General features: G+C 60.7%; 1 protein-coding gene across 3 annotated transcripts in view; it reads right to left on the bottom strand.

Moving 5' to 3' along the window:
• The window catches only part of JADE2 (jade family PHD finger 2), a 75,403-nt gene that overhangs the window by 21,147 nt on the left and 29,253 nt on the right, over window positions 1-25,003 (bottom strand). For all 3 annotated transcript variants that reach the window (XM_054168209.1, XM_054168210.1, XM_054168208.1), the window contains exons 5-6: window positions 13,790-13,959; window positions 3,864-4,075 (exon numbers count right to left, since the gene is read on the bottom strand). In XM_054168209.1, coding sequence (XP_054024184.1) covers window positions 3,864-4,075; window positions 13,790-13,959 — 382 coding nt within the window. The remainder of the gene's footprint in view (window positions 1-3,863; window positions 4,076-13,789; window positions 13,960-25,003) is intronic.

A 25,003-nucleotide genomic window follows, 5' to 3' on the forward strand; every position in this document is an offset into this window, starting at 1 on the left:
ACAGAGCCACAGACTCAGAGAGCTGCTCTGGAAGAGAGCTTTCAGATTAGCCAGGCCAACCCTTACCCCAGCACTGCCAGGGCACCACTGAGCCATGGCCCTCAGCACCGCATCTCCATGCCCCCAAAACCCCTCCAGGGATGGGGACTCCACCACTGCCCTGGGCAGCCTGGGCCAGGCCTGGGCAAACCTTTGGGGGAAGAAATTGCTCCTGATGCCAAACCTGAACCTCCCCTGTTCCAACTTGAGGCCAGTTCCTTAGGAGAAGAGCCCAACCCCCACCTGGCTCCAACCTCCTTGCAGGGAGCTGCAGAGAGCAATGAGGTCTCCCTCAGCCTCCTCTTCTCCAGGCTGAACAACTCCAGGTCCTTCAGCTGCTCCTCACCAGCCCTGCTCTGCAGACCCTTCCCCAGCTTCACTACTTGTTTGGACACACTCCAGCCCCTCAGTGTCCTTCTTGGAGTGAGAAGGAAAACAAAGGAACCATAGGGGATGATAAATGTAAAGGAGGTAGGGAGAAGCCTGCAGCCCAGAGAGTGTGGCCTGAAGGCAGTGGGAGCTCCCCGAGCTGCTGTGGCAGCAGAGGATGCAGGGAAGCCAAAGTGCTCCACAAGTATTTCTGTTCTCAGGGCAGAGGCAGCTGATGGAGCCTTATCACACAGTGCTGATGATAAAAGGCTTTCCTGGGCAGCCACAGCTCAGGACTGTGTTAAACAGCTCCTGCTAAACCAGGACAGCTCCTGATAGGCAGCACTTGAAGGGTTCCCAGAGTGGCAGAGCAGTGCCCTGGGCACGCAGGTGGGGCTGTGGCACTGCTTTCACTGAGGGGATGCCCTCAGTTCCAGAGCTGGCTGCTCTGACCCCTCAGAAGGCAAGTGGGCAGTGCCAACAAGATGCCCCAGTGCTGGGGCTGTAAACTGAGCCCAGGCATTTTGTCAGCTGCCCTCCTTGGAGCTTACCCCAAAGGAACAGCTTCTCATCCTGCTGCTGCAGGGCACTGCCCCCGAGAGTGACAGTGCTGGAAGGGGGCAGAGGGGACCTGTGGAGCTGTGTGAGCATGGGAAAGGGGCAGCCTCAGCCTTCTCTTCCTAAGAGCAGACTTCATCACATGGCTTTGGTGGCCCCAGAGCATAGATCAGTGACTTCCAAGACATAAAAGCCACTCTGTGAGCAGACTGTTGGGACAATGAGGCGTTGAGGGAGGCAATGCCGCTGCGGGGCTGCACGGGTCAGAGACTGAGCTCCTGTGTCTCCCAGCACCTCCAGCCTGACAGGGAAATCATTCCTGGAACAGATCTACAAAACATGAGGTCTAGCACCATCAGAAAGCAGCCTGGCATGTACCACCAGGAGAACAGACAGGCAGACTGACCCCAGAACTCCAGGGAAAACAGGAACTATGCTCAGTGTCACACCTCCAGCAGAGCCCTGCCGCCGGCTCTTTACCCCTGGAGGTTTCAGAGCAGCTGAAGGTGTAGCTCTGCTTCTGGGAGCAAACAGCACAGAGCCTCTGTGCCAGCCAAGGAGAAGCTCTGGAAGTGGGGTGGTTTGGACACAGTGTCCCAGCCCAGCAGCAGGCAGAAGCTGCTCCAGGAGCAGTTGTGAGCAGCAGCTGAGCAGCTGTTCTGTTGCTGTGCCTCTCCCTGCTGTGATGCCACCAGGAAGGGGACACCAAAGAGGGAGGATGCTGAGCCACAGAGAGACTTGGTGTGGTCCTTGTGGCAGGGGGAGGGCTTGGCTGTGTCCCACACCAGGGGGATGGGAATTCGATGAGGACAGGACCAGGATGCAGGGGCTGGAAGCTGGGGCTGGATCATTCCCCTGCTAAACAGAAGCAGAGAGCCTGAACCACAAGGGTTCAGCAGCAGGGGGGAGATTCCTCCTCTCTGAGCTCTGAAGGGAGCACTGCCTGTGCTTTCCAAGAGCCACACTTCACAGCAATTAATTACCAGCAAGCCTCAGGGCTTGTGTGCTGCAGATGAGATGATTACAACCATCCCTCCCAGCACCACCAGCAACCCAGCACCGTGTCTGAGCACAGCCCTGCCTCTGCCCCATCCTGCTGGGGTGCAGGGGGGCGAGGCACAGCTCCAGCCACGTCCCATGGCTGCCCTGCACCACTCTCACATGCATGAAGGCTGTGGCACTGGCACCCAGCTGCCTGCAGGACAGGTCCCCAGCAGGCTTGGGATGTGGGGCATGGGGCAGGTTAGGTAAGAAATGATGCCACGGAACACTGCGGGCTGCGGCTCTGGGCTTGGGGGCTTAGGGCATGAACCAGGGCAGAGATTAAATCACAGGCAGCTTAAGGGCTCAGGGCTGGACTCTGCTCCCTGAAAACAAGGGAAAATCTCCCTCTGCCTTCAACAGCCTTGAAATCCAGCCCACCTCATCCTCTTCTTGGACCCGAAGATCCTTGGAGTCCCTTCCAACCCGGCATTCTGTGACTCCTGCAGCACCACTCTGCTCCCGGCACTGAAAGCAGAGCTGCTGCCTGTGGTGGTCACAGTGGGGGTCAGTAGAGCCCCCTGGCAGCCCTGGGCACACTGCCTGCCTTCCCCCAGGCTCCTGCCCCTGGCACCCGAGTCTGCCAACAGGGACTGTGAAAACAGACACCCCAACCCCCCCCCAGCGCCAGCCCGGAGCGGTGCCGGTGGAGTCTGAGTCACTGATGGAAACCATTCCCACACCCACCTCCAGCTATAGATATCTGCAGTGCCTTCCCACCTCCGGGAGAAGCTGCCCAAGACGAGCAAGTGGCTCTCCTCAGAGGGAAGAACCAAACCCTTCAGGCAGAGGGAGAAGCCCAGGAGCTGCCATCGCTGTCCCAGCACCACACACCGCTTCCCCTCTCAGCACGGCCAGCAGAGCCTCCCTGGACCCACGCCGGACCCAGGGCAGCCTCAGACAGCTGCTTGCTCCATGTCAAGCTTCCCCCAAGTGCAGGAACCCACAGCCCCCCCCAGCAGGGGCTTGGAGCATTTCTATCAGCCCTGAAACAGAATTGCTTCCTCCAGGCAGCAAGGGGAAACGAAACCCTACCCTGCTCAGCAGGCAAGCTGGGGCAGAAACCCTGGGAGGTAAGACAGAGCTGTGCAAGGTCCTCCTACCCCCACAGTAATGCTGTGGAGGACACCAGAGGTCCAAGCAAGCCCAGTGAGTGTGAGGTGAGTGCAGCCCTGCACCCCTGCATCCTCCCAGCCCATCAGCCAGTCCCACACACGGCACTGGTCATCCCTAGGTGCCCACCGCAGTTTAGTTAGGGAAAAAGGGGCTGAGAAAGCAGAGTAAGGACAGGGATGGAAGAGGAGGTACAAAATGAACCACCACAGAGAGCAGAGAACAGGAGGAGGGCAAAGCAAGCTCACAGGAAGTGGCTTTCTAGCTGGGATTGTGCAGGAGACCTTCCTGTGGCCTGCCAGAGGGACAGAAGTGAAGCTGGGACAGAGCCTGCAGGGCCTGCTGAGGGACAGGGGCAGATGGCTCACACCGCAGGAGGGAGACTCAGAGCGGACACGAGGCAGAAATCTCCTGCCCTGAGAGTGGTGAGCCCCTGGCCCAGGCTGCCCAGAGAGGTGGCAGGTGCCCCATCCCTGGCACCAGGTCAGGTCTGGGGCTCTGAGCAACCTGCTCTGGTCGGGGATGTCCCTGCTGGCTGCGGGGGGCTGGACTGGATGAGCTTGGAAGGTGCCTTCAGCCCAAGCCACGCCAGGGCCCCGCGGCACCGCTCCGCCGCCGGGGACAAGCAGCGGAGCCAAGCACGCGCGCCAGGCGCGCCCCGAGCCGCCCGGCCTCGCGGCGGCGGCGCAGCAGCTGGGCAGGGGCCGGCGGCCGGCGCAGGGGCAGGAGCCGCCCCCGCTCACCTGGTGCACGCAGACGTTGCACTTGTCGCAGAAGACCATCTCGTTGCCATCCTCGCCCTCGGGCGAGCGGCACACGTCGCACACCACGTCCTCGTCGTACTCGATGCCCAGCCCCTCCTCCGTCTCGATGGCCAGCGCCATGTTCTCCTGGCACGCCGTCTCCAGCTCCTCCAGCACGCGCTCCAGCGTCACCTCGTCCAGCTCCGGCTTCTCTGCGGGGCACAAGGCGTGGGGGAGGCTGCCGAGGCTGCCGCTGCCCCCGGGGGGCTCTGGGCTGCCCGAGCCTTTCAGAGGGCAGCTCTGGGGGCAAAGGGGCAGCAGGCAGGGCTGCATGTGGCTGGGCCTGCAGGCTGTGTGGCACGGCACCATGCTGCCTGCCAGGGAGGGCGCCGCTCAGCCGCAGCAGGGTGGGCACCGAGCTCTGGCAGCGCTGCGGAGGTGCTGGTGCCCAGGCAGGGCTCCCACCAGCCCTGGGCACACAGGGGCAAGGCTGCAACTGAAACCCTTTTAAGGCCAGCGAAAGGGAACTGCAGAGCTGGAGCCGAAGGCTGAAATTAAGCCCGGGTCAGGGTTTTCCTCCTGGCTGGCTCTAGTGGAACCAAAAGGGCAGACTCCCATGGGCTCAGCTCTGCTGCCTTTTGTTCCCCCCACAACAGGACCTCTAGTAGAAAGAAGTGGCACTGGTGCTTTGCCAGAGGTTTCTCCAGGGTGACAACCAGGAAAGCAAGGCCAGTAGCCAGGAAAGGCTCCTCCAGGGCAGTCATTTCCAGCAGCAGGGTACCCAGCCACCAACCATCACAGGGGGATGCTGCTGCTGCCAGGAGCTTGGCAGCACTGGCACAGGGCAAGGCTGAATGCTGTTCTCAGAAGTGCTGCCTCTCACCCACACTCAGAGATCCTGGTGCCACAAATGCAACCTGAGCTCACTCCAGAGAAGTCACAAAAGGGAAAAGCTCTGGCAGCAGCAGGAGTGAGGGCAGAGTTCAGTCCTCACTGCACCCTCTCCCTAGTCCATCACCAAGGCAGGCACAGAGAGGGGCATGGAGACACCAGCAGGATGCAGCACAAGACTCTTGACCGCTGCACTTCGTTTGCATGACGTCCATGAGGAAGGCCAGGATGCTGCAGAAGGCAGCAGCCAGCAGAGCAGCCTGAGCCATGCTGCTGTCCTCCCTCCTCGAGGCAAGGAAGCAGGAGGAAAGATCTCATTTACAAGCAGCACAGGAGGAAGAAAGGCTGGAGGCAGCACCAGAGAGAGGCACTCATGAATGCCATGCTCAGGGGGAAACCTGCCATCCTGGGCAACTCCCAGGCCACAGAGTGAGGTCCCTGCCCTGGGTCAAGCAGGGGCTGCCCCCTCCCCCAGTCACACAGGAGGACAGGGTCTGGAAGGGCCCTCTGGAGATCATCGAGTCCAAACCCCTGCCAGAGCAGGGGCACTCACAGCAAGGTGCAGAGGCTGGCATCCAGGGGGGTCTGGATGACTCCAGAGATGTAGACTCCACCACCCCTCTGGGCAGCCTGCTCCAGTGCTCCACGACCCCCAGAGTAAGGAAGCTCCTCCTCACCTTCAGATGGAACTTCTGCTGCTGAGGGCAGTGCCCATTGCCCCTTGTCCTGTCACTGGGCCCCACTGAACACAGCCTGGCCCCACACCCCCTGACACCCACCCCTTCAGTACCTGCCAGCACTGGCAGGATCCCCCCCAGCCTTCTCTCCCAGCCACGAGGCCGCAGGGCCTCCAAGCCCTCGCTCCGAGACAACGGCCAGGGAGCGGCTGCGGAGCTCTGCCGCGGGGGAGCGCAGCCGCAGGGAGCCTGGCGAGCACAGGCACCATTGTCTGCTTCCTCAGCTCTGCCCCAGCCATGCACACTGGCATGGTGCCCCTGGCTCCACAAGCCTCTGCAGACAGCTAGCCTGGCATCGTGCAGGGCTGTGTCGAGCCTGAGATGCCACCCGAGGCAGACAGCCCTGCTCCCCGCACGGCGCTGCCACGCGCCCCGCAGCCTGCCAGCGCCTGGCCTGCGGGGAGCGGCCCCAGAGCGGGCTGCAGGAGCTCTGAGAGCTGGCACAGCCTGCCCAGGCTGGGGCTGAAGGGCTGGAGAGCAGCCCTGTGGAGAAGGACTTGGGGTGCTGGGGGTGCAGAGCTGGAGGTGAGCTGGCACTGAGAGCTGCCAGCCCAGCCCCAGCCTGCCCTGGGCTGATCCCCAGCAGTGTGGGCAGCAGGGGCAGGGAGGGGATTCTGCCCCTCTGCTGTGCTCTGCTGAGACCTCCCTGCAGTGCTGGGGCAGCTCTGGAGTGCTCAGCACAGACAGGGACCTGCTGGAGCAGGGCCAGAGGAGGTCACAGCAATGCTGGCAGGGCTGGAAGCCCTCTGCTGTGAGGCCAGGCTGAGAGAGCTGGGCTTGGTCAGCCTGGAGAGGAGAAGGCTCCAGGGAGTCCTTCTGGTGGCCTTGCAGTGCTCAAAGACGGACAGTAAGGAAGCTGGAGACAGAGTTTTATCAGGACCTGTTGTGACAGGACAAGGGGGAATGGTTTGAACTGAAAGAGGGAGATTCAGACTGGAGAGAAGGAGGAAATCTTTCATCCTGAGAGTGGGGAGAGCCTGGCCCAGGGTGCCCAGAGAGGTGGGAGCTGCCCCATCCCTGGCACCACTGCAGGTCAGGGTGGCTGGGGCTGTGAGAAGCCTGCCCTAGTCGGGGATGTCCCTGCTAAGTGCAAGGGCTGGACTGGAGGAGCTTCAAAGCTGCACCTGCCCTGTGCAGAGCCACAGCCATGGCTGCATGCAAGCATTAAAGCAGCCCAGCAGGAACCCACTGCTCCACAGCTGTGGCTGATCCTGGGCACTGCAGTGTCAGCCTGGAGCTACTCCCTTTCTTTCCACACATCAGGCTCTGTCCTCCCTGGACATCAAAATGGTCACCAAAGAGTTCCTGCTGCTTTCCCCCACAGGCTGTGCTCAGGGAGGAGGGCAGGCAGGAAAGGGAGGGAGGTTCCCACAGGAACCATGACCCTGAGCTGCCCATGGGGTGAGGCTCACACTGACATCACCATTCCTGTCTCACCTGCTCCCATGCCACCTCCTGCACTTTCCACCCACAGCCATGCCCTGGCAGCACCAGCTGAACCCTGGGCAGCAGCTGCCCCTGATCCCACAGAGCTCGGTGCTGGAGCAGCAGCTCAGGCAGGTTTCCTTCCCAGCCCCTGTGCCAAGTGCCTGTCAGATGGCACAGATGCTGCTCAGCTGCACTGACACCAGGAGCTCAGCCCTCTGGCAGCCCCCTGGGGGGCTCAGGGACTGAGGATGGCCCTGGCTGGGCAGCCATCACTTATGAAACCTAAACCATGGGGCCTGGGGGAGCAGCTTCTGCTCCCCACATGTGCTCCACTGGTCTGCAGTTGGTGCTGCTCAGCTGCACTCACAACACTGGCAGCACAGCAGCTGTGCTGACTGTGGGCAGCTGAGCAGCAGCCACCCCCAGAACATGCCCTGTGGCCACGCACAAAGGACACCCCTCCTGCCCCCAGGACAGGGAAAGCACAGCCCCAGCACTGTCCTGGCTACAGTGAGTGAACCAAGTGATGGCCAGGAAGGAGGGCACAGCTGAGATGAGCATCAGGCCCAGGGCCTCTACCCCTGACCAAGAGGAAGGCATTTCCTTTGCTTAAGGTGTGCCAAGGTCCTCCATGAAGGGACTGGGGGAGGAGGGGGAGGAAGAGAGCTTCTTGGAGCCTCTGCAGGGAAGGACACTGTACCAAGGAACCCCAGTGTGGGGGGCTTGGAAGGGACCCATGGAGCTCACCCAGTCCAACCCCTGCTCCAGCAGGGCACCCACAGCAGCCTGCCCAGCAGCACAATGCCCAGGGGGGGTTGGAAGCTCTGCAGAGAAGGAGACTCCACAGCCTCTCTGGGCAGCCTGCTCCAGGGCTCAGCACCCTCACACCAAACAACTTTCTCCTCAGGTTTGAGAGAAAGGATTCATACCACTGCACCCCAGCTGGACAGAGGCTATCCCCCCTGCCACCCCAGCTGGACAGAAGCTATCCCCCCTGCCACCCCAGCTGGACAGAAGCTATCCCCCCTGCCACCGCAGCTGGACAGAAGCTATCCCCCCTGCCACCCCAGCTGGACAGAGGCTATCCCCCCTGCCACCCCAGCTGGACAGAGGCTATCCCCCCTGCCACCCCAGCTGGACAGAAGCTATCCCCCCTGCCACCCCAGCTGGACAGAAGCTATCCCCCCTGCCACCCCAGCTGGACAGAGGCTATCCCCCCTGCCACCCCAGCTGGACAGAAGCTATCCCCCCTGCCACCCCAGCTGGACAGAGGCTATCCCCCCTGCCACCCCAGCTGGACAGAGGCTATCCCCCCTGCCACCCCAGCTGGACAGAAGCTATCCCCCCTGCCACCCCAGCTGGACAGAAGCTATCCCCCCTGCCACCCCAGCTGGACAGAAGCTATCCCCCCTGCCACTCCAGCTGGACAGAGGCTATCCCCCCTGCCACCCCAGCTGCAGAAGTCTGTCCTGCCTCAGCCCAGAGCAGGATGCTGGAGGTCAGCAGGTACCCAGCTGTGTCTGAGAGCAGAGGGGAGACTTTGCTTCAGCAGGGGAGCAGTGCCAGAAGATGATGCTCTACAGGAGGTCTCCAGGTCTGCTTCCAGAAGGGAAAACATCCAGGACCTGGGACTTTCATCTGCACTTTGCTCCCAGCTGAAGCTCCTCACTGCATCTCTGCTCTTGGGCTCTGCCATGATCCCTGCAGCTCCACAGTCACCCAGCACCCCTGCAGTCCCTGGGGGCTCCTCAGCTCCCCAGACCTCTCAGCATCTGCCTGCACAGCACCTGAGACCACACTTCAGTGTTTTATCTCCCAGGAGCTGGGATTGCTGGCCCCTGAGCCTCAGCAGTGGGCCTGGGAGCAGCACCAGGCACTCTGTCCAGCACTGCTCTCCCTGGAGATCATTTCTGGAGCACCCTCGCTGATGTGGCCACCAAGGAGCAATCTTCCTCTGCTGAACCACTTCTTAGCTGCTCCTGGCTGTGCTGGAGCTGACTCCCTGCTTGGGGAGGAAATGGCTGGGGAGCCACCTTTCACCAGACAGAGCTCTGCTGAAGTCAGTTGACTGAAACAATAAATCCCTTGGCCCTGTGGAGGACACCTGGAGATGGAGCAGCTCCTGAACAGAGCCCTCAGCGCTGCAGGCTGTGCCAGCAGCTCAGCTCTAAACCTCAGAGCCTGCTTTGCAGCACAAACCCCAATCAACAGGCAAGAGGGCTTCAGAGCTAGGAGGGGAAGCATGGTTGAGGTGATGCAGCCTCCTGGTGTCTTTGAAACTGAGAGTGAAAGGACAGCAGCTCCCTGCTGGGGTGGGGGGTTCATACCTGCCAGGGACCATGGGCTCCTGAGACCTCATGGCAGCTCTTGGTCCCTCCAGCTCTGGGGGAGTCACTCTGAACCTGCTGCTTGGGCTTCCACCCTTGCAGAGCTGGGCTGAGCACTCTCCTCTAGGGCCAGGAGGATGGAGACTCCCTTTGAACAAGGAGTCCATGGAAAAGACAAGGTGGGGACAAGGTACTGCTGGGGACATCCCCACTGGCATCCAAAAGGAAATGTTTCCCCATGAGCACAGCTGGACGCTGGAATCACCTCCCAAGGGAAGCAGTGGAGTCTCCTCCCTTGGACAGCTTTACCTCTCAGCCTGAGAGGCTGCTGGGCCAGCTGACTGCAGCTACACCACCACCTAAACAGGCTGGAGCAGCTCTGGGGTTCCATGAGAATGAAAGCAACCCAACGATGAGAAGCAGGGGCTGGGTGCTAGACCTGAGTCCGGTCACTGCTGGGCACAAGGATTTGCTTTGCCCAGCAGGACTGGGGATGCCTCATCCCTGAGAGGTTCAAGGACAGCTGAGGTGGAGCTCTGAGCACCTGACCTGGCAGGGAACTGGATGACCTTCAAGGTCCCTTCCAACACAAACCAGTCTGTGATTCTGTGATTGGCCCCTAAGTAAGTCTGGGAGCTGAGCAGCCACATGTTCCAGGCACCCATGGGCACACCAGGCACCCATGGGCACACCCCTGCCCCAGGCCAGGTGCTCCCCTGCCTATCCTGAGTCCTGTCCCAAGCACCCTTTGAGAAGGTCACGGAGGTGATGGACAACCACCCAAACACATGGGACCACCTGGCACTCACCCAGCCACCTCCAGCCCCTCACCTGCAGGCACCCAAGGAACTGCACCTTCACCCTTCACCAATGCTGCTCACAACCCAGCAGCCACACAGGCTGCAGCCTGAGCACCCCAGAGCAGCCTCCAGATCTCCTGGTGCCATCCCCAGCCCTTCAAAGGTTTACAGGAGCCAGTTCTGACCTTTCTGCCACCCGCCACCAGCAGTTCCTGCTCACATTCAAGATGATGGCCAAGTGCTTCAGAAGCCACTTTCCAAGGAGCTCTCTGTGTCTCTCCAGCAGAGCTCAGCACTGTGGAGCTGTCCTGCAGAACAGGTGAAAGACTCCTTGCCCCATCCAGCAGCAGAACTCTGACTGAGGGGGCCGAAGAACAGGGAGGTAAGATGCCTGTGGCTTCTCCTGCTGAATTCCAGCCCTGCTCATCTGCACACCAAGAGCACTTCCCTGCAAAATGTGCTCCTACAAGGACACAGAGAAGCTGCAGTCTCCCTTCCACAGGCTCAGGGTGTTCTCAGCTCTGCCAGCTTAGGAACTGCCACCTGAAGTACCTCTGGATTCCCTTGCTTAAAGAGAAGCTAAAAGGTGAAGGCCATTTTCATAGGAAACTAACCTGCACTCTTTCACCCTGAATTCTTCTCCTCCTTGGGCCCCTCACTGCATGGACAGTGAGGGGCAGGAGCAGAGCCAGGGAGGGGCAACAGAGCTGGGGCAGGGTCTAGGGAACAAGACTCCTGAAGAGAGCCTGAGGGAACTGGGGGTGCTCAGCCTGGAGAAGAGGAGCCTGAGGGAGACCTCCTTGCTCTCTGCAGCTCCCTGAGAGGAGGCTGCAGCCAGGTGGGGGTTGGGCTCTGCTCCCAAGGAACAAGGGACAGAACAAGAGGAAACTGCCAGGAGAGGTTTAGTTTGGACATTAAGAACAATTTCATCCCCCAAAGGGTTGTCAGACCTGGAGCAGGCTTCCCAGAGAGGCTGTGGAGTCTCCTTCCCTGGACCCCCCCCAGCCACTGTGCTGCTGGGCAAGCTGCTGTGGGTGCCCTGCTGGAGCAGGGGGGTTGGACTGGGTGAGCTCCAAGGGCTCTTCCCCACCCCAGCATGCTGGGATGTGTGATCCCACTGTAAGGACAGACTCTGTACATCCCCCAGCCAGTCATGGCTGGAGAGCATCCCTGGGGAGCTTGGCAGCCACTGGCTCCCTTGCTTTGGGGGCAGTGGTCCCTGTCCTGCCTCTTCTTCTGGGCAGCTGCAGCAGCAGGGCATGGAGCTGTGCCTCTGCCACGGCAGCACTGCAGGGAACTTGTGCCCAAAGCTGCTGAAGTAAGAGAAGATGGAGCTTGGCCCTGGCACGCGTGGGGGTGTGGGTGGCAGCTGCATGGGGACAGTCTCTGCCTGAGGTGTGCCAGTGTGGGGGGGAAAGGGGCTCCCAAAAGGACATGGTGGGATGGGGGTGGCCTTGACCAGGGCCTCCAGAAGCTGCCAGGCAGGCAGGCAGCTGCTGTCCCAGCTGTACACTTAGCAGCAGCCTGTGCTGCACTCAGCACATCTTGCTGGGCTTCCTCCACCACCTGCAGTGCATTCCAGGTCCACCTGAGCACCCTCACCCCTGCCCAGGGGGCAGCACCTCACCAGCACACAGCCACAGCTCAGGTTGTGCCTGCTGCTGCCACCCACAGCCAGGAACACCTCCAGCTCCCAAGACAGAAGCTGTGCTGGGCATATCTGAGCAGCAGGCTCCATATGGATGGAGCCCAGGGTGTGCTGGATCCCTCAGCCCTGCCCTCAGCAGTGGCTTCAGCAGCCTCTGGAGGACCTGGGCTCTCTCCACCACCACTAAGGCATCTTTCAGCTCTGGGCTTTGATGTCTCTCCAGCCTGGCTCTTAGCAGAGATGACAAAATGTCAGCAGGGAAGGAAGGCTCCTGTGCAAAGGCAGAGGCCAAGGTGTGTGCTGCCTGCAGCAGCAGGGACACAGCCTGGCTCAGCCTTGCAGGCAGTCTCCTCCAGACACTTTTCTGGTACTACCTCACATCCCAGCAGTGGCCAATGGAACACTCAGGCCTGCTGAAGTACTGACTACATCTCTTCAAGCAGCACATCTCTGCTGCCACAGCCTCTCTCTGTGGGGCTTTACAGCTATTTAAAGCTGCTTTAGTGCAAACCTTTTGCTTGCCCAAGCGTTGCCACCTAACTGGGAGAGGAGCAGGCAGGGCACAGGGAGCTGCAGCTATCTGGAGGCTGATCTGAGCTGGGTGATAAAATTCTGCCCCTGGGGTGGCCTAAAAAGGACTGGAAAAGGCAGGAGTTGTGTGACAGGAAGCCAGCAGGATGATCTCATGGGTGTTTTCCAGCTCTCCTCTGGAGCCAGTCAGAGGCCAGGCTCCTTCTCTGCCATTAAATGCTTTGGGAATGAGACACTGTGCCCCTGCAGTGCCCAGGGACAAGAGCTCAGCCAAGCACCCGGGAGGAACATCAGCTTCTGCCTACCCCTTGAGGCTGGGAGAGAACTGCTGACTCCCTGAGCAGGAGAGGCTGCAGTTCCAGTGAAGTCATGTTAATGATCTCAGAGATCAGCAGAGCTGCTCTGGAGCTCTCAGGGTGTCATTAATGTCAAGGGCTTCCGGGACAAAGCTATTTATGGGCTGCCTGCAGCCCAGGCAAGCATCCACCCTCTGCACTGGGTGCTGAAGGGCACCCAAATTCCACCCCTGCTGCTCCTGGCTTCTCCCATATGAGAAGCAGAGGAAGCAGAGCCTCTGCTCCAGCACAGCCCAGGAGATGAGCAGTGATGGATTTGCGGCAACAGCTTTGTAAGCCCCCAGGCCCACCGCTTCCCCAGGCACACACTGCATCCTCCCCATGCAAGCCCACTGCCCAAGCAGCCCTGGTGCCCTGCAGCCCCTGCAGCCCAGCACCAGGCATGGCTGCTGTGGGTGATGTGACCATGGGGCTCCAGCACTCATCCCATTCCCTGCCTGCAGGACCCCCAGCCCTCTACAACCTTCTCAAAGTCCTGGAGATGATGGCAACAAAACTTGGGTATAAATCAGGAGTACATCAGAAGAACAGAGATGTGCTGCCACCAGGCCCAGCCAGCATCTGCCCTCTTGACTGTGGCTGGAGAAATTAGGACATCAGGATGAAGTTCTTTACTATGAGGGTGGTGAGACAGGAACAGGCTGCCCAGGGAGGCTGTGGATGCCTCATCTCTGGAAGTGCTCAAGGCCAGGCTGGATGAGGCCTTGAGCAAGCTGGGCTGGCAGGAGGTGTCCCTGCCCATGGCAGGGGGTTGGAACTGGGTGATCCTGAAGGTCCCTTCCAACCCAACACAATCTGTGATTGTGTGTAGGCTGGAGAAAAGCTTTCAGATGTGGGCAGAGGAGTCAGGCTCAAGGAACCCCCCCGGAGCAGCCCCTCCTGCAGGGCAGATGCTGCAGGGATCAGTGTGAGGCTGACGATGGCCATGCAGCCAGAGCACTGTCAGGAGTGATCTGCATCTGTCAGTTCTTCTGCAGATGAGACTCCTGCTCTGCTCCTGTGCACCTGCACTGTACCAGCCCCTGGCTTGCCCCGTGGCTCTCCTTGCACCATTCCCTAAAGCCAAGCTCCTGTCCACACCATCTCTCTGGGACAGCCTCCATCAAGATTTCATCTTCAAGGCCTTTTCTTCCACACAATTACTTAAAAATCCTGCCTGCCCACTCTGGGCTGCCCAGGCAAGAAGCAGGACCAGCAGCTCTACTCACCCATCTCCTTCAGCTCCATATTGACCAGCTCCAGCCAGCAGGCATCGAGCTCGTCCAGGTCGTAGCGGCTCATGCCCTGCAGGCAGGTCCTGCTCGCCTCCGAGAGCTCAGAGCCAGGCAGGCCGGCTGGTGGCAGCTGTGCAGGGCAGCCCTCCAGCTGGGGTATGATCCTGCAAGGAAAGCAGCAGAGGTTCAGGAACAGCTGAAGCAGGTAAGGCAATGCCAGAGCACAGAGGGCCTCCTGCTCTGTGAGGTGTCTGGGGCAAGGCCACCGTGCCCCCCTGGGCGGCAGATACCCCGAGGTCTGCAAGCGCTCAGAGAAGGAAGCTGTGCAGAGCTGTCCCAGGCAGTGGGACCTTGCCTTGCCCAAGGTCAGGAAGGAAATCTGTGGCAGGGCAGGAAAATGAACCTGGAGTTGCTCCAGACCCAGACATGCAGTTTAATTGCTGCCCTTGGCAGTCACTCCCAGAGCCACCGGTGGGAGAAGCACCAAGGTGCTGGCTCCAAGAGGGAAACGCCAGGGGAGGGCTCCCCTTGGCCTCTTTTGTCTTGCCTTCCCCACCAGTAAATTGGAACTCAAGATGTGTCCCAAGGACATGCTCAAATTTCATTGCAGGGTCTGAAAGCAGCCCCCTGAACAGAGAGCTCTCGGTCCCCAGGCTGTAAAACAAGCTCTCTGTCAGCTGGGCCAGGGCTTAGCCAGGCCAGGGCTTGGGGCTCAGCCAGGCCAGGGCTTGGGGCTCAGCCATGGCTGCATGTAATGCACTGAAGCCAGGCATGCTCTGCTCAGGCTTCAGGACTCTCATCGAAGGAGCTCAAGGCCCTCAGCACAGCAGGCACTGGCCCAACGTGCACTGAACCACAGAACCCTCCTGGCTGGAAAACACCTTCCAGATCCTCAAGTCCAACTGGAACCCAACAACATGCCCAGAACCCACCCCCCAGATGGCAGGAGAGCACCTCCAGGGATGGTGATGCCACCACCTCCCTGGGCAGCCTCTCCCTGTGCCTGACCACTCCTGCAGTGAAGGAAGTTTTCCTAATGTGCAACCTAAACCTTCCCTGCTGCAACCTGAGGCCATTTCCCCTTCTCCTGTCCTGGATACGTGAGAGAAGAGGCTGACCCACACCTCATGCAGCCTCCTCTCAGCGAGCTGCAGAGAGCCACAAGGTCTCCCTCAGCCTCCTCTCCTCCAGGCTAAACCACCTCAGGAGCATTCGCTGCAGCAGCCGCTGGGCTGCAGGAGCATTCGCTGCAGCAGCTGTCAGGCTGCAGGAGCATTCACTGCAGCAGCTGCTGGGCTGCATTCACTGCAGGAGCTGCCGGGCTGCAGGAGCACTCGCTGCAGCAGCTGCCGGGCTGCAGGCGCACTCGCTGCAGCAGCTGCCGGGCTGCAGGCGCACTCGCTGCAGGGGCTGCCGGGCTGCAGGAGCACTCGCTGCAGGAGCTGCCGGGCTGCAGGCGCACTCGCTGCAGCAGCTGCCGGGCTGCAGGAGCACTCGCTGCAGCAGCTGCCGGGCTGCAGGAGCACTCGCTGCAGGAGCACTCGCTGCAGCAGCTGCCGGGCTGCAGGAGCACTCGCTGCAGGGGCTGCCGGGCTGCAGGCGCACTCGCTGCAGCAGCTGCCGGGCTGCAGGAGCACTCGCTGCAGCAGCTGCCGGGCTGCAGGAGCACTCGCTGCAGCAGCTGCCGGGCTGCAGGCGCACTCGCTGCAGGAGCACTCGCTGCAGCGGCTGCCGGGCTGCAGGAGCACTCGCTGCAGGAGCTGCCGGGCTGCAGGAGCACTCGCTGCAGGAGCACTCGCTGCAGGAGCTGCCGGGCTGCAGGAGCACTCGCTGCAGGAGCTGCCGGGCTGCAGGAGCACTCGCTGCAGGAGCACTCGCTGCAGGAGCTGCCGGGCTGCAGGAGCACTCGCTGCAGGAGCTGCCGGGCTGCAGGAGCACTCGCTGCAGGAGCTGCCGGGCTGCAGGAGCACTCGCTGCAGGGGCTGCCGGGCTGCAGGAGCACTCGCTGCAGGAGCACTCGCTGCAGGAGCTGCCGGGCTGCAGGAGCACTCGCTGCAGGGTCTGCCGGGCTGCAGGAGCACTCGCTGCAGCAGCTGCCGGGCTGCAGGAGCACTTGCTGCAGGAGCTGCCGGGCTGCAGGAGCATTGGCTCCTCCGTTCACCCAGCCAGGCAGAGACAGAGCACCGACAAGTCCCAGGGTCTCCATCAGTCAAGGGCTCCTTTAAACAAAGGGCTGGAAGCTGGGATCAGCCTGAGAAGCACAACAAAGCCGAGGCCCTTAGGCTGGGAGTGGGTCTGGAGGGCACTTGAGGCAGAGGAGTAAGTGGACCCCAAGACTCTTGAGAATCTCATCACTCCCTGGAGGAGAGGATGTGGTAACACGACACTCAGCACACTCCCACGGTGAATCATCTCTGCAGGCTGAACACTGCTGTGGCTGAGGGCAGCAGGCATCCCCCTGCAAGCTTCCCCTCCCCTTCAGACACCAACAACCCACCCTGGGCAGCACCTCTTCTGAAAATGCCTGCTGCAGCCAGGCCTGCTTACCTAAGCTCCAGCCTAAATTAGTCTTGTGCAGCATCCATAAATAAATCAGCTTAGGGCAGGCAATGGGAAGAGAACTCTGCCAGCAACCTGCAGCAGCGCTGCTGCTCCTGCAGCCAGCTCTGCTCACAGGGGACCTCTGAGGCTCCCAGGGACTCGAGGGCACAGCTTAAAGGCATGGTTTGCATTTTCTGGTTGTCACAACAGTGCCCAGCAGGCCACAAAGCCAGGGTGCCCAACCTCAGGAGACCTCCAGCTGGCAGGTTTTGCAGGCACCGTCGCTCCTCGATGGCGAAACAGGATTTAAGGTGTTAGAGACCGGTGGCATGAGGGCAAAGGATCACAGGCTGGGCTGGGCTGGAAGCTGAGCAGCCCAGGCTGCTCCAGGCTCACCACTCAGGGACGGTGGTGGACGGTCACAGCAGAGCTGCAACCCACAGAGAACTTTCTGTGGCCTTCAGTGACCCCAGAGCCATTCGCCGACCATGCCCTGCCCACTCCACTGCCACGGCTGAAGCCCAAACCTGCCCTTCCTAAGCTGAGCTCAAGGAAGAAAGGGAATGCCAAGAAAATAAGTTAGGGATTAAATGAAGTGGCCTGATGTTCAGACCTGCCTGCGAGCTGGCTGGAGCAGCCGGATGAGCCCAAGAGCTTCTCCAGGATCCAGGCCTTGGTGCTAACAGGTGCCTGTGTCCTTCACTCCCCTGGTGCACAGGAGATGCTGCAGGTAACAGCTGGAGCACCCTGGTCACCAGTGTAGGGTGCTCAAGAGATCAGAGCCCTGTGAGCACCCTGCTGCCACAACACTGGCAGGAGACCTGAAACCAGAGCTCCTGGGTTCCAAGGGAAGGACCAGTGGTACCCAGTGCCTGCCAACACATCCTCCTGTGTGGTGGAGCAGGGAGAAGGATGGAGATGGCCAGGGAGCAGAGCAGTGATGCTGTCTGGACTGGCACCAAACCCTTTTGTTTTAAAACAAACAAGAACCTCCAAAGAATTCAAGCTCCATTTTCAGCTGGCACTGCTGGGACTGCTCTGCAGCAAAGAATCTGCAGCATTTCCTTCTTGGCTGCTGGAGCCAGGACTCCTCCAGATGTGGCAACAGCCTCTGCAAAGCCACAACAATTCCTAAGTGCATAACAGAAGTGGCTGCAGGTGCAGGGCTCAGCCCAGGGCTCAGAGATGGCTCTGGGAAGGGGAACCTGTGGTGCCTGCCCCGTCCGGAGGCCCAGTCTGCCACACCACTTTGTGCCACTCCCAGGTTCTCCTCACACCAGGGGCTGTCAGGAGCACACTTCCAGCAAATTGAGGTGGATGTGGGAAAGGTAACCCCAGCCCCTTCCCTGCACAGCCGTGCTCCTGCCAGCAGCTGTGTGCAGCACCGCCACGCGGGCGAGGGCCGGGCTGGCACCGCCCTCTGGCATAACCCAATCCTGCCCCAGGATCTGCCAGGCAGAGCTCTTGGCTCAGCTCTGAGCCTGCCACCTGGCTTCTTGCTGCTGCTTCCAGAAGAAGGAAGCTGGATGTGGCCCCTGGAGGATTCCTTCAGCTGCTGGACCGACAGCACCCATGGCCCAGAGGCCTCCCCCGACTGCAGCCCCCAGGAGGTCCTCACTGCTACCGCAGTGGCACTCGAGGGGCTCAGGAAGGAGTTAACCCTGCCTGCAGCAGCGTCCTGCCCCCGGGACTGACAGCCAGTGGCTGCGGCTCCCGGTGACGTCATGAGCAGTGCTGCCTGGCTGCAGGCTGCACCTCATCCCTGCACCTCATCCCTGCACCTCATCCCTGCACCTCATCCCTGCACCTCATCCCTGCACCTGATCCCTGCACCTGATCCCTGCACCTCATCCCTGCACCTCATCCCTGCACCTCATCCCTGCACCTCATCCCTGCACATCATCCCTGCACTTCATCCCTGCACCTCATCCCTGCACCTCATCCCTGCACCTCACCCCTGCACCTCACCCCTGCACCTCACCCCTGCACCTCAACCCTGCACCTCAACCCTGCACCTCATCCCTGCACCTCACCCCTGCACCTCATCCCTGCACTTCACCCCTGCACCTCATCCCTGCACCTCATCCCTGCACCTCATCCCTGCACACCCATCCCTGCACACCCATCCCTGCACCTCATCCCTGCACCTCATCCCTGCACCTCATCCCTGCACCTCACCCCTGCACCTCAACCCTGCACCTCAACCCTGCACCTCATCCCTGCACTTCACCCCTGCACCTCATCCCTGCACCTCATCCCTGCACCTCATCCCTGCACCTCATCCCTGCACCTCATCCCTGCACACCCATCCCTGCACCTCATCCCTGCACTTCATCCCTGCACTTCATCCCTGCACTTCATCCCTGCACCTCATCCCTGCACCTCATCCCTGCACACCCATCCCTGCACCTCATCCCTGCACTTCATCCCTGCACTTCATCCCTGCACCTCATCCCTGCACCTCATCCCTGCACCTCATCCCTGCACACCCATCCCTGCACCTCATCCCTGCACTTCATCCCTGCACTTCATCCCTGCACTTCATCCCTGCACTTCATCCCTGCACCTCATCCCTGCACTTCATCCCTGCACACCCATCCCTGCACACCCATCCCTGCACCTCATCCCTGCACCTCATCCCTGCACCTCATCCCTGCACCTCATCCCTGCACACCCATCCCTGCACACCCATGTCTGCACAGCCAGACCCTCTGCAGATCCCATCCCTCCTGCATGGGATATGCATCAGGAGGATGCAGGATGCATCAGGGACAGTAGGATGTGTCAAGGCCCCTGGGTTGCATCAAGGACCCCAGGGTGCATCAGGAACCCTGGGATGTGTCAGGGCTCCTGGCACCCTCTGGCCCAGAGAGTGAGGCTCAGCTGCATGCCACCATCCCTTTAGCTGCTGTTTTCCCAGCTGAATCATAGCTACTCAGAGAGTTATCCATGAGTATCAGGAATCACAGAGTGGTAGGGGCTGGAAGGTTGCTCCAGAGATCCAAGCCTCTGGAATGATCACTATGCAACCCTGCCCAGCTCTGCAGGACACAGCCCCAGCACAGCCTGCCCAAGGCACACACCTCAGATGGGAAACACCCTCTGGCTCAGGGCCATGCCAGGGCCCTTCTGGGCTTGGAAATGCTCCCAGGACAGTGTCCTTCCTGTGCAGAACACTAAGGACAAGCCGTGGAGGCCCCTTCTGTGCTGCTGGCAGGTCCAGATGTGTGCAGGCAGCTTCTGCAAGTTGTGCAGAAATGCAGCTGCTGCTCCACGCTGCAATGAACAGGGCCAAGGAGAAAAATGCTCTTTGCCCTTCTCCATCTCAGCTCCCCTCCAGCAACAGCCTGTCACCAGAGTGGGTCCTTCCAGCCCTCTGGAATAATGTAATCCTCTAAGGAGAAAGTGATTCACTCTCCTTTGATGTGATAGAAAGAAGCAAACAAGTGAACAGGAGGCACTAAACAGCCATCCTGTCAAATGCAGACAGCTCTGCCAACTCCCTTCTGAGCCCCATGCCCAGCAGCCTAGCTAGGGAGCAGCGTGCTGAGGCCCCTGCCTCCCTCACCTCGCTGTTCCAGCCCAGTCTCACCAGGACTGAGCTCAACAAAGGAATCATTTGAACCTCAACACAGTGCCCAGAGAGCCATTCTGATGCAGACCAGAGAAGGGACCTGGTAAAGAAGAGCTCAGGTGGGAGGTGGCAGAGCAGCTTCCCAAGGTGGAGCAGAGGTCAGGCACTTCGCAGGGGGCACCTGTGCAGCTCCTGTGCAGCAGGAGACACAGCTGCAGGACAGACAGCTGCGCAGCGCTGGCCAGGCAGCCTTTGCTGGTGGGCTGCCTGCAGCAACAACCACACACAGCTGCCCTGCTGGGGACCAGACACAGCCAGTGCCTGGGCTGAGAGCAGCAGACATCACTGGGATGCTGTGCAGCAGCTCCATGCTGCTCCTGCTCCCCTTTCCCTGCTGAACCATTCAGCCTCAGCAGCAGCTCTGAAGGCAACAGGAGGGGGCTGTGACCTGCTGCTGGGAGGAGGCACAGCCTGAGCTGATCTTCTGCCTCCAAATCCCAGTAAAACACAGGACCCCAGCACAGTGCAGGTTGGAAGGGACCTCTGGAGCTCACCCAGTCCAACCCTCTGCTCCAGCAGGGCACCCACAGCAGCTTGCCCAGCAGCACAATGGCCAGGGCGGGTTGGAAGCTCTGCAGAGGAGAAGACTCCACAGCCTCTCTGGGCAGCCTGCTCCAGGGCTCAGCACCCTCACAACAAAGAAGTTTTCCCTCCTGCTCAGGTGGCACCTCCTGGGTTCCAGTTTGTGCCCATGGCCCCTTGTTCTGTCCCTGGGCAGCACTGAGCAGAGCCTGGCCCCAGCCTCTTGCCCCAGACCCTTTAGCTCTTGCTGGGCAATGCTCAGCTCCCCTCTGGCGCTGCTCTTCTCCAGGCTCTCAGCCTCACAGAGATGCTGCAGGCTCCTCAACATCTTTGTGACCTCTGTGGGACTCTCTCCAGTAGTTCCTCATTTCTCCTGACCTGGGGAGCTCAGTTTATGTTCTCCTGACCATGCTGGCCCCCAACCCCAGGGCAGCTGCAGAGGATGCTCAGGCAGCATCTGCTCCCTGCAGGCAGCCAGAACAGCAGCAGTGGCAGCAGCCACGACCAGCACTGCTGACCTACAGGGTGGCTTTTCAGGGACTCCTGTCTCATGCCCACCTGCTCCAGCCCCAGGCAGCAGCTCAGGAGTGCCCTGCTCATTTCCACTGAAGCAACTGGAACTGCCAGCAGGGCAGCCAGGGGCACTGGAGCACGTTTGTGGATAGAAAAGGATGGAAAAGGCTCTTGGTGTGAGCGAAGCCCAGGCAGGGACCTCACAGCATCTGGAGCTCCCCCCCAGCCAGATAATGTTTGCAGTCTGACTGCAGGAACAGGACCAGCTCCACACAGATCTGTGTCACCTACCAAGGAGGGGCAGAGACAGAGGCTGTGGGTGACGGCTGCAGCTTTGCCCCTGCCAGGCTCTGGGAGGGGGCTGCGGGTGAGGCACAGCAGATCACGCAGTGGCCAACCCCCCCTCGGCCCTGCTGCTAACAGAGCAGAGCATCAGAGAGCTCCAGGAGCAGCCCCAAAGATGCCTGCTCCATGGTCAGCACTGTGCCATCCAGGCCTCCTCCCACGACACCAACCCCTGCAAGCGAGGCGGAGGGATGCGGCAGGGCAGCACCCAGCCTCTTCTGACGCCTGAGCCACCGCTCCAGCGCTGAGCCCTCAGCACCTGAGAGCAGCTCTGGCCCTGAGCCCTGGGAGGCAGCCTGCAGATCCCAGAGATCCAGCAGGGATCCCTCTGCCTCTGGCACCTGGTCCCGGTGCATCTGGGCCGCCAGAGAGGGTCTGCCCCGGCCAGCAGCGGTGCGGCCAGCAGCACCAGGACTGCTCCCCTCTACTCAGCACTGCTGGGGCTGCACCTCTAGTGCTGGGTCACCTTTGGGCCCCTCACTCCCAGAAGGACATTGAGGTGCTGGAGCAGGTCCAGAGAAGAGCAATGAAGCCAGGGAAGGGTCCAGAGAGCAACTGTCCTGAGGAGCAGCTGAGCACACTGGGGCTGCTCAGCCCAGAGATAAGAGGCTGAGGGGAGACCTGTTGGTGCTCTACAGCTCCCTGAGAGGAGGCTGGAGCCAGGTGGGGTTTGGTCTCTTCTCCCAAGGAACCAGCAATAGGAGAGGAGGAACCCATCAGCTGCAGGGCTGTCCTGCTCCTCCCATCCCCCTGGAGAGCACTTCAGAGGGCACATGGGGGGCACTGAGCCACTGCCAGGCTCTGAGGGCATACGAGGGGCACTGAGCCAATGCAAAGAGATTGGCACACAGCTGCAGATTCAGCAGAGCCTGGTGACAGGCCAAGGAGTGGTGGTTTGAAATCAAAGGAGGGAGATTTTGACTAAATACAAGGAGGAAATGGTTTACACTGACCCAGGGGGTCAGAGGATGGTAGGTGCCTGGAGGTGGCAGATGGTGAAACCACTGCAGCTCAGGCTGCCTGGGGCTCTGAGCACCCTGCTCTAGGTGCAGCTGTCCCTGCTGACTGCAGCAGGGCTGGACTGGATGAGCTTGCAAGGTTCCCTCCAAAGGAAACCATTCTGTGAGTCCATGACTCTATGAACCCCTGCCACACTGGCACCACACAGCCCTCTCTTCCCAGTGCTTGCAGGGACAAGAGCTGCCTGAGCAGACCCAACTGGGAACCTTTTCCCAGCAGTGGAGCTGCAGAGGGACCCTCTCTGATGTCACCTGGCTGGATTCTCTCTTGCTGTCCTGGGCCAGTGGCAGTGGCCACCACCTCACCCTAGCTGTGGCCAGGCCTCTCCCTGGGGTGCTTGGGAACATGCAAGCTCTCTGCACTCCCCCAGCCCAGGGGCTGTGATCTAACCACTGGGAGCTGGGCAGCTGGGATCTGTGCTCCTTTTGGTCAGAGCAGAGGCTCAGATGTTGAAAAGGAAGTATTTGTGTGCCTCTGAAGTGCACCAGCACCCAGCCTGGAGTAAGGGCAGGCAGGCACAGAACAGGGGCAACTGACCCCAGGAGCAGCTCTCTGCACAAGCTGCCAGTCCCCCCCCTCCAGCTTGCAGGAGGAGCTGCAAGGGAGGGCAGAGAGAAGGCAAAAACCCACACAAGAGAAAAGAAAATGCAGAAAGCTCTGTTCCTAAAGCTCCACAAACTGCTGCAGAATATCCTCCCTGCCCCTCCTGCAGCAAAGCCCAGGGGAGGCTGCTGCTGAGTCAACAGGCAGCCAGCACAGGCAGCCTGGCCTCAGACCGGGCACAGGGGGTGCTGGGCACAGGGCTCAGCTTGGGAGCCAAGCCTCAGCCAGCCCTGCCCAGGCCAGGAGTGGTGCTGCCATGGGGATGCTGCCTGGGCCTCTGCCAGGGCTCCTGCTGCACCCTGGGTACTGCTGGGACATTCAGATCATGCTGGGCAGCCTGGCCACAGCCCCCTGGCACTGCCATGCTCCACACCACGGCTTGGAGTGCTCCCAGGGTTATTATTGAACCTTTGCTGGAACTGCTCCCTCCCTGTGCTGGGTGTCCTGAACCTGGCCTCTGGCCCTGGTGGTGTGAGCCAAGGGAAGCAGGGCAGGAGCATGCCCCAGACCCACATTCATGACTGGTGCATCAGTTAATTGGCCACACCACAGAACCTTCCCAGTTCAACACAGACAAGGAACTACTGGAGAGGATCCAGGGCCCTGGGGCTGAGAGCCTGGAGAAGAGCAGCGCCAGAGGGGAGCTGAGCAATGCTCAGCAAGACATAAAGGCTGGGGGGCAAGAGGCTGGGGCCAGACCCTGCTCAGTGCTGCCCAGGCACAGGACAAGGGGCAGTGGGCACAAACTGGAACCCAGGAGGTGCCACCTGAGCAGGAGGGAAAACTTCTTTGGTGTGAGGGTGCTGAGCCCTGGAGCAGGCTGCCCAGAGAGGCTGTGGAGTCTCCTTCTCTGCAGAGCTTCCAACCCCCCCTGGGCATTGTGCTGCTGGGCAGGCTGCTGTGGGTGCCCTGCTGGAGCAGGGGTAGGACTGGGTGATCCCCAGAGGTCTCTGTCATCTTCTACACTGCTCCCTGAGAGCAGACCCAGTCTGCACTCCTCCTGTCCTCCTGTTTGCTGTGACACTGGTATTGCAAAACCACACCACGACTGTCCCTGCCAACAGCTCTGCACTCTCTGAGAGCTGCTGGACCTCCTGGAGCAACTCCCTGCGGGACTGGAGGCAGTAAGGAGCAACACAGCTTGAAGGAGATGAGCTCTGAGCAGCTGCCCAGCTCAGTCCGGCACAGCCAGCCCTGCACCAGCCCAACACGCGGCCAGCAGTGCAGCAGGCAGCTGCCTTACCTGCGGAGGGGAAGGGCCAGGAGGGGCCCAGGGGGAGGAGGAGCCCAGGACACAACCCAGCTGGTGCTGGCCCAGGCCGTGCCCTCCTGTTGGCACAGCAGTTTCTGTTTGCTGTTCAAACAGGGCCAGAGCAGCGAGGTGAGGGCAGAGCCACAGCACCACGAGCCCCCGGGAACGCTGCCAGCAAGAGGCAGCCTCCTGCTCGGCCTCCTGCTGCCTGCCTCACAGGCAGCAGAGCTGCAGCGCTCTCTGATGTGGCTCAGCACCCAAAGCCACCTCGAGGTGCTGCCCAGGGAAGAGCCATGCAAAGCATGAAAGAAAGGAGGAGTGAGAACCTGCAGAGGTGCAGGAATGCCACGGGGGGAGCGCTGCCCCACGGAGGGATGCTCCTGTGCATGGCCCCAGCACCATCCCTGGGGGCAGGGATGAGCCCAGGGCAAGTCCCCGCACAGCCCCTCTGCCAGAAGGGCCTCACAGCCCCCTGCAAGCACCCACAGCACAGCAGCCAGGCCAGCTCTCCCTCGGGTCTGCCAGGCTGTGTCTGGGAAGATAAAGCTCATGCTGGGAAGGAGGCTGAGGGCAGACCTCACTGCTCTCTACAGCTCCCTGAGAGCAGGCTGGAACAGGGGGTCAGGCTCTGCTTCCAAGAAACAAGCAACAGGGCAAAAGAGAACAGCCTCAAGTTGAGCCAGGGGAGGCTTAGGTTGGACATTAGGAAAAGTTTCTTCCCCAAAAGGGTTATCAAACCCTGGACCAGGCTGCCCAGGACAGTGAGGGGGTCACCACT

This window comes from Dryobates pubescens, chromosome 16 (assembly GCF_014839835.1).
Source record: "Dryobates pubescens isolate bDryPub1 chromosome 16, bDryPub1.pri, whole genome shotgun sequence".
Lineage (NCBI taxonomy): Eukaryota > Metazoa > Chordata > Aves > Piciformes > Picidae > Dryobates > Dryobates pubescens.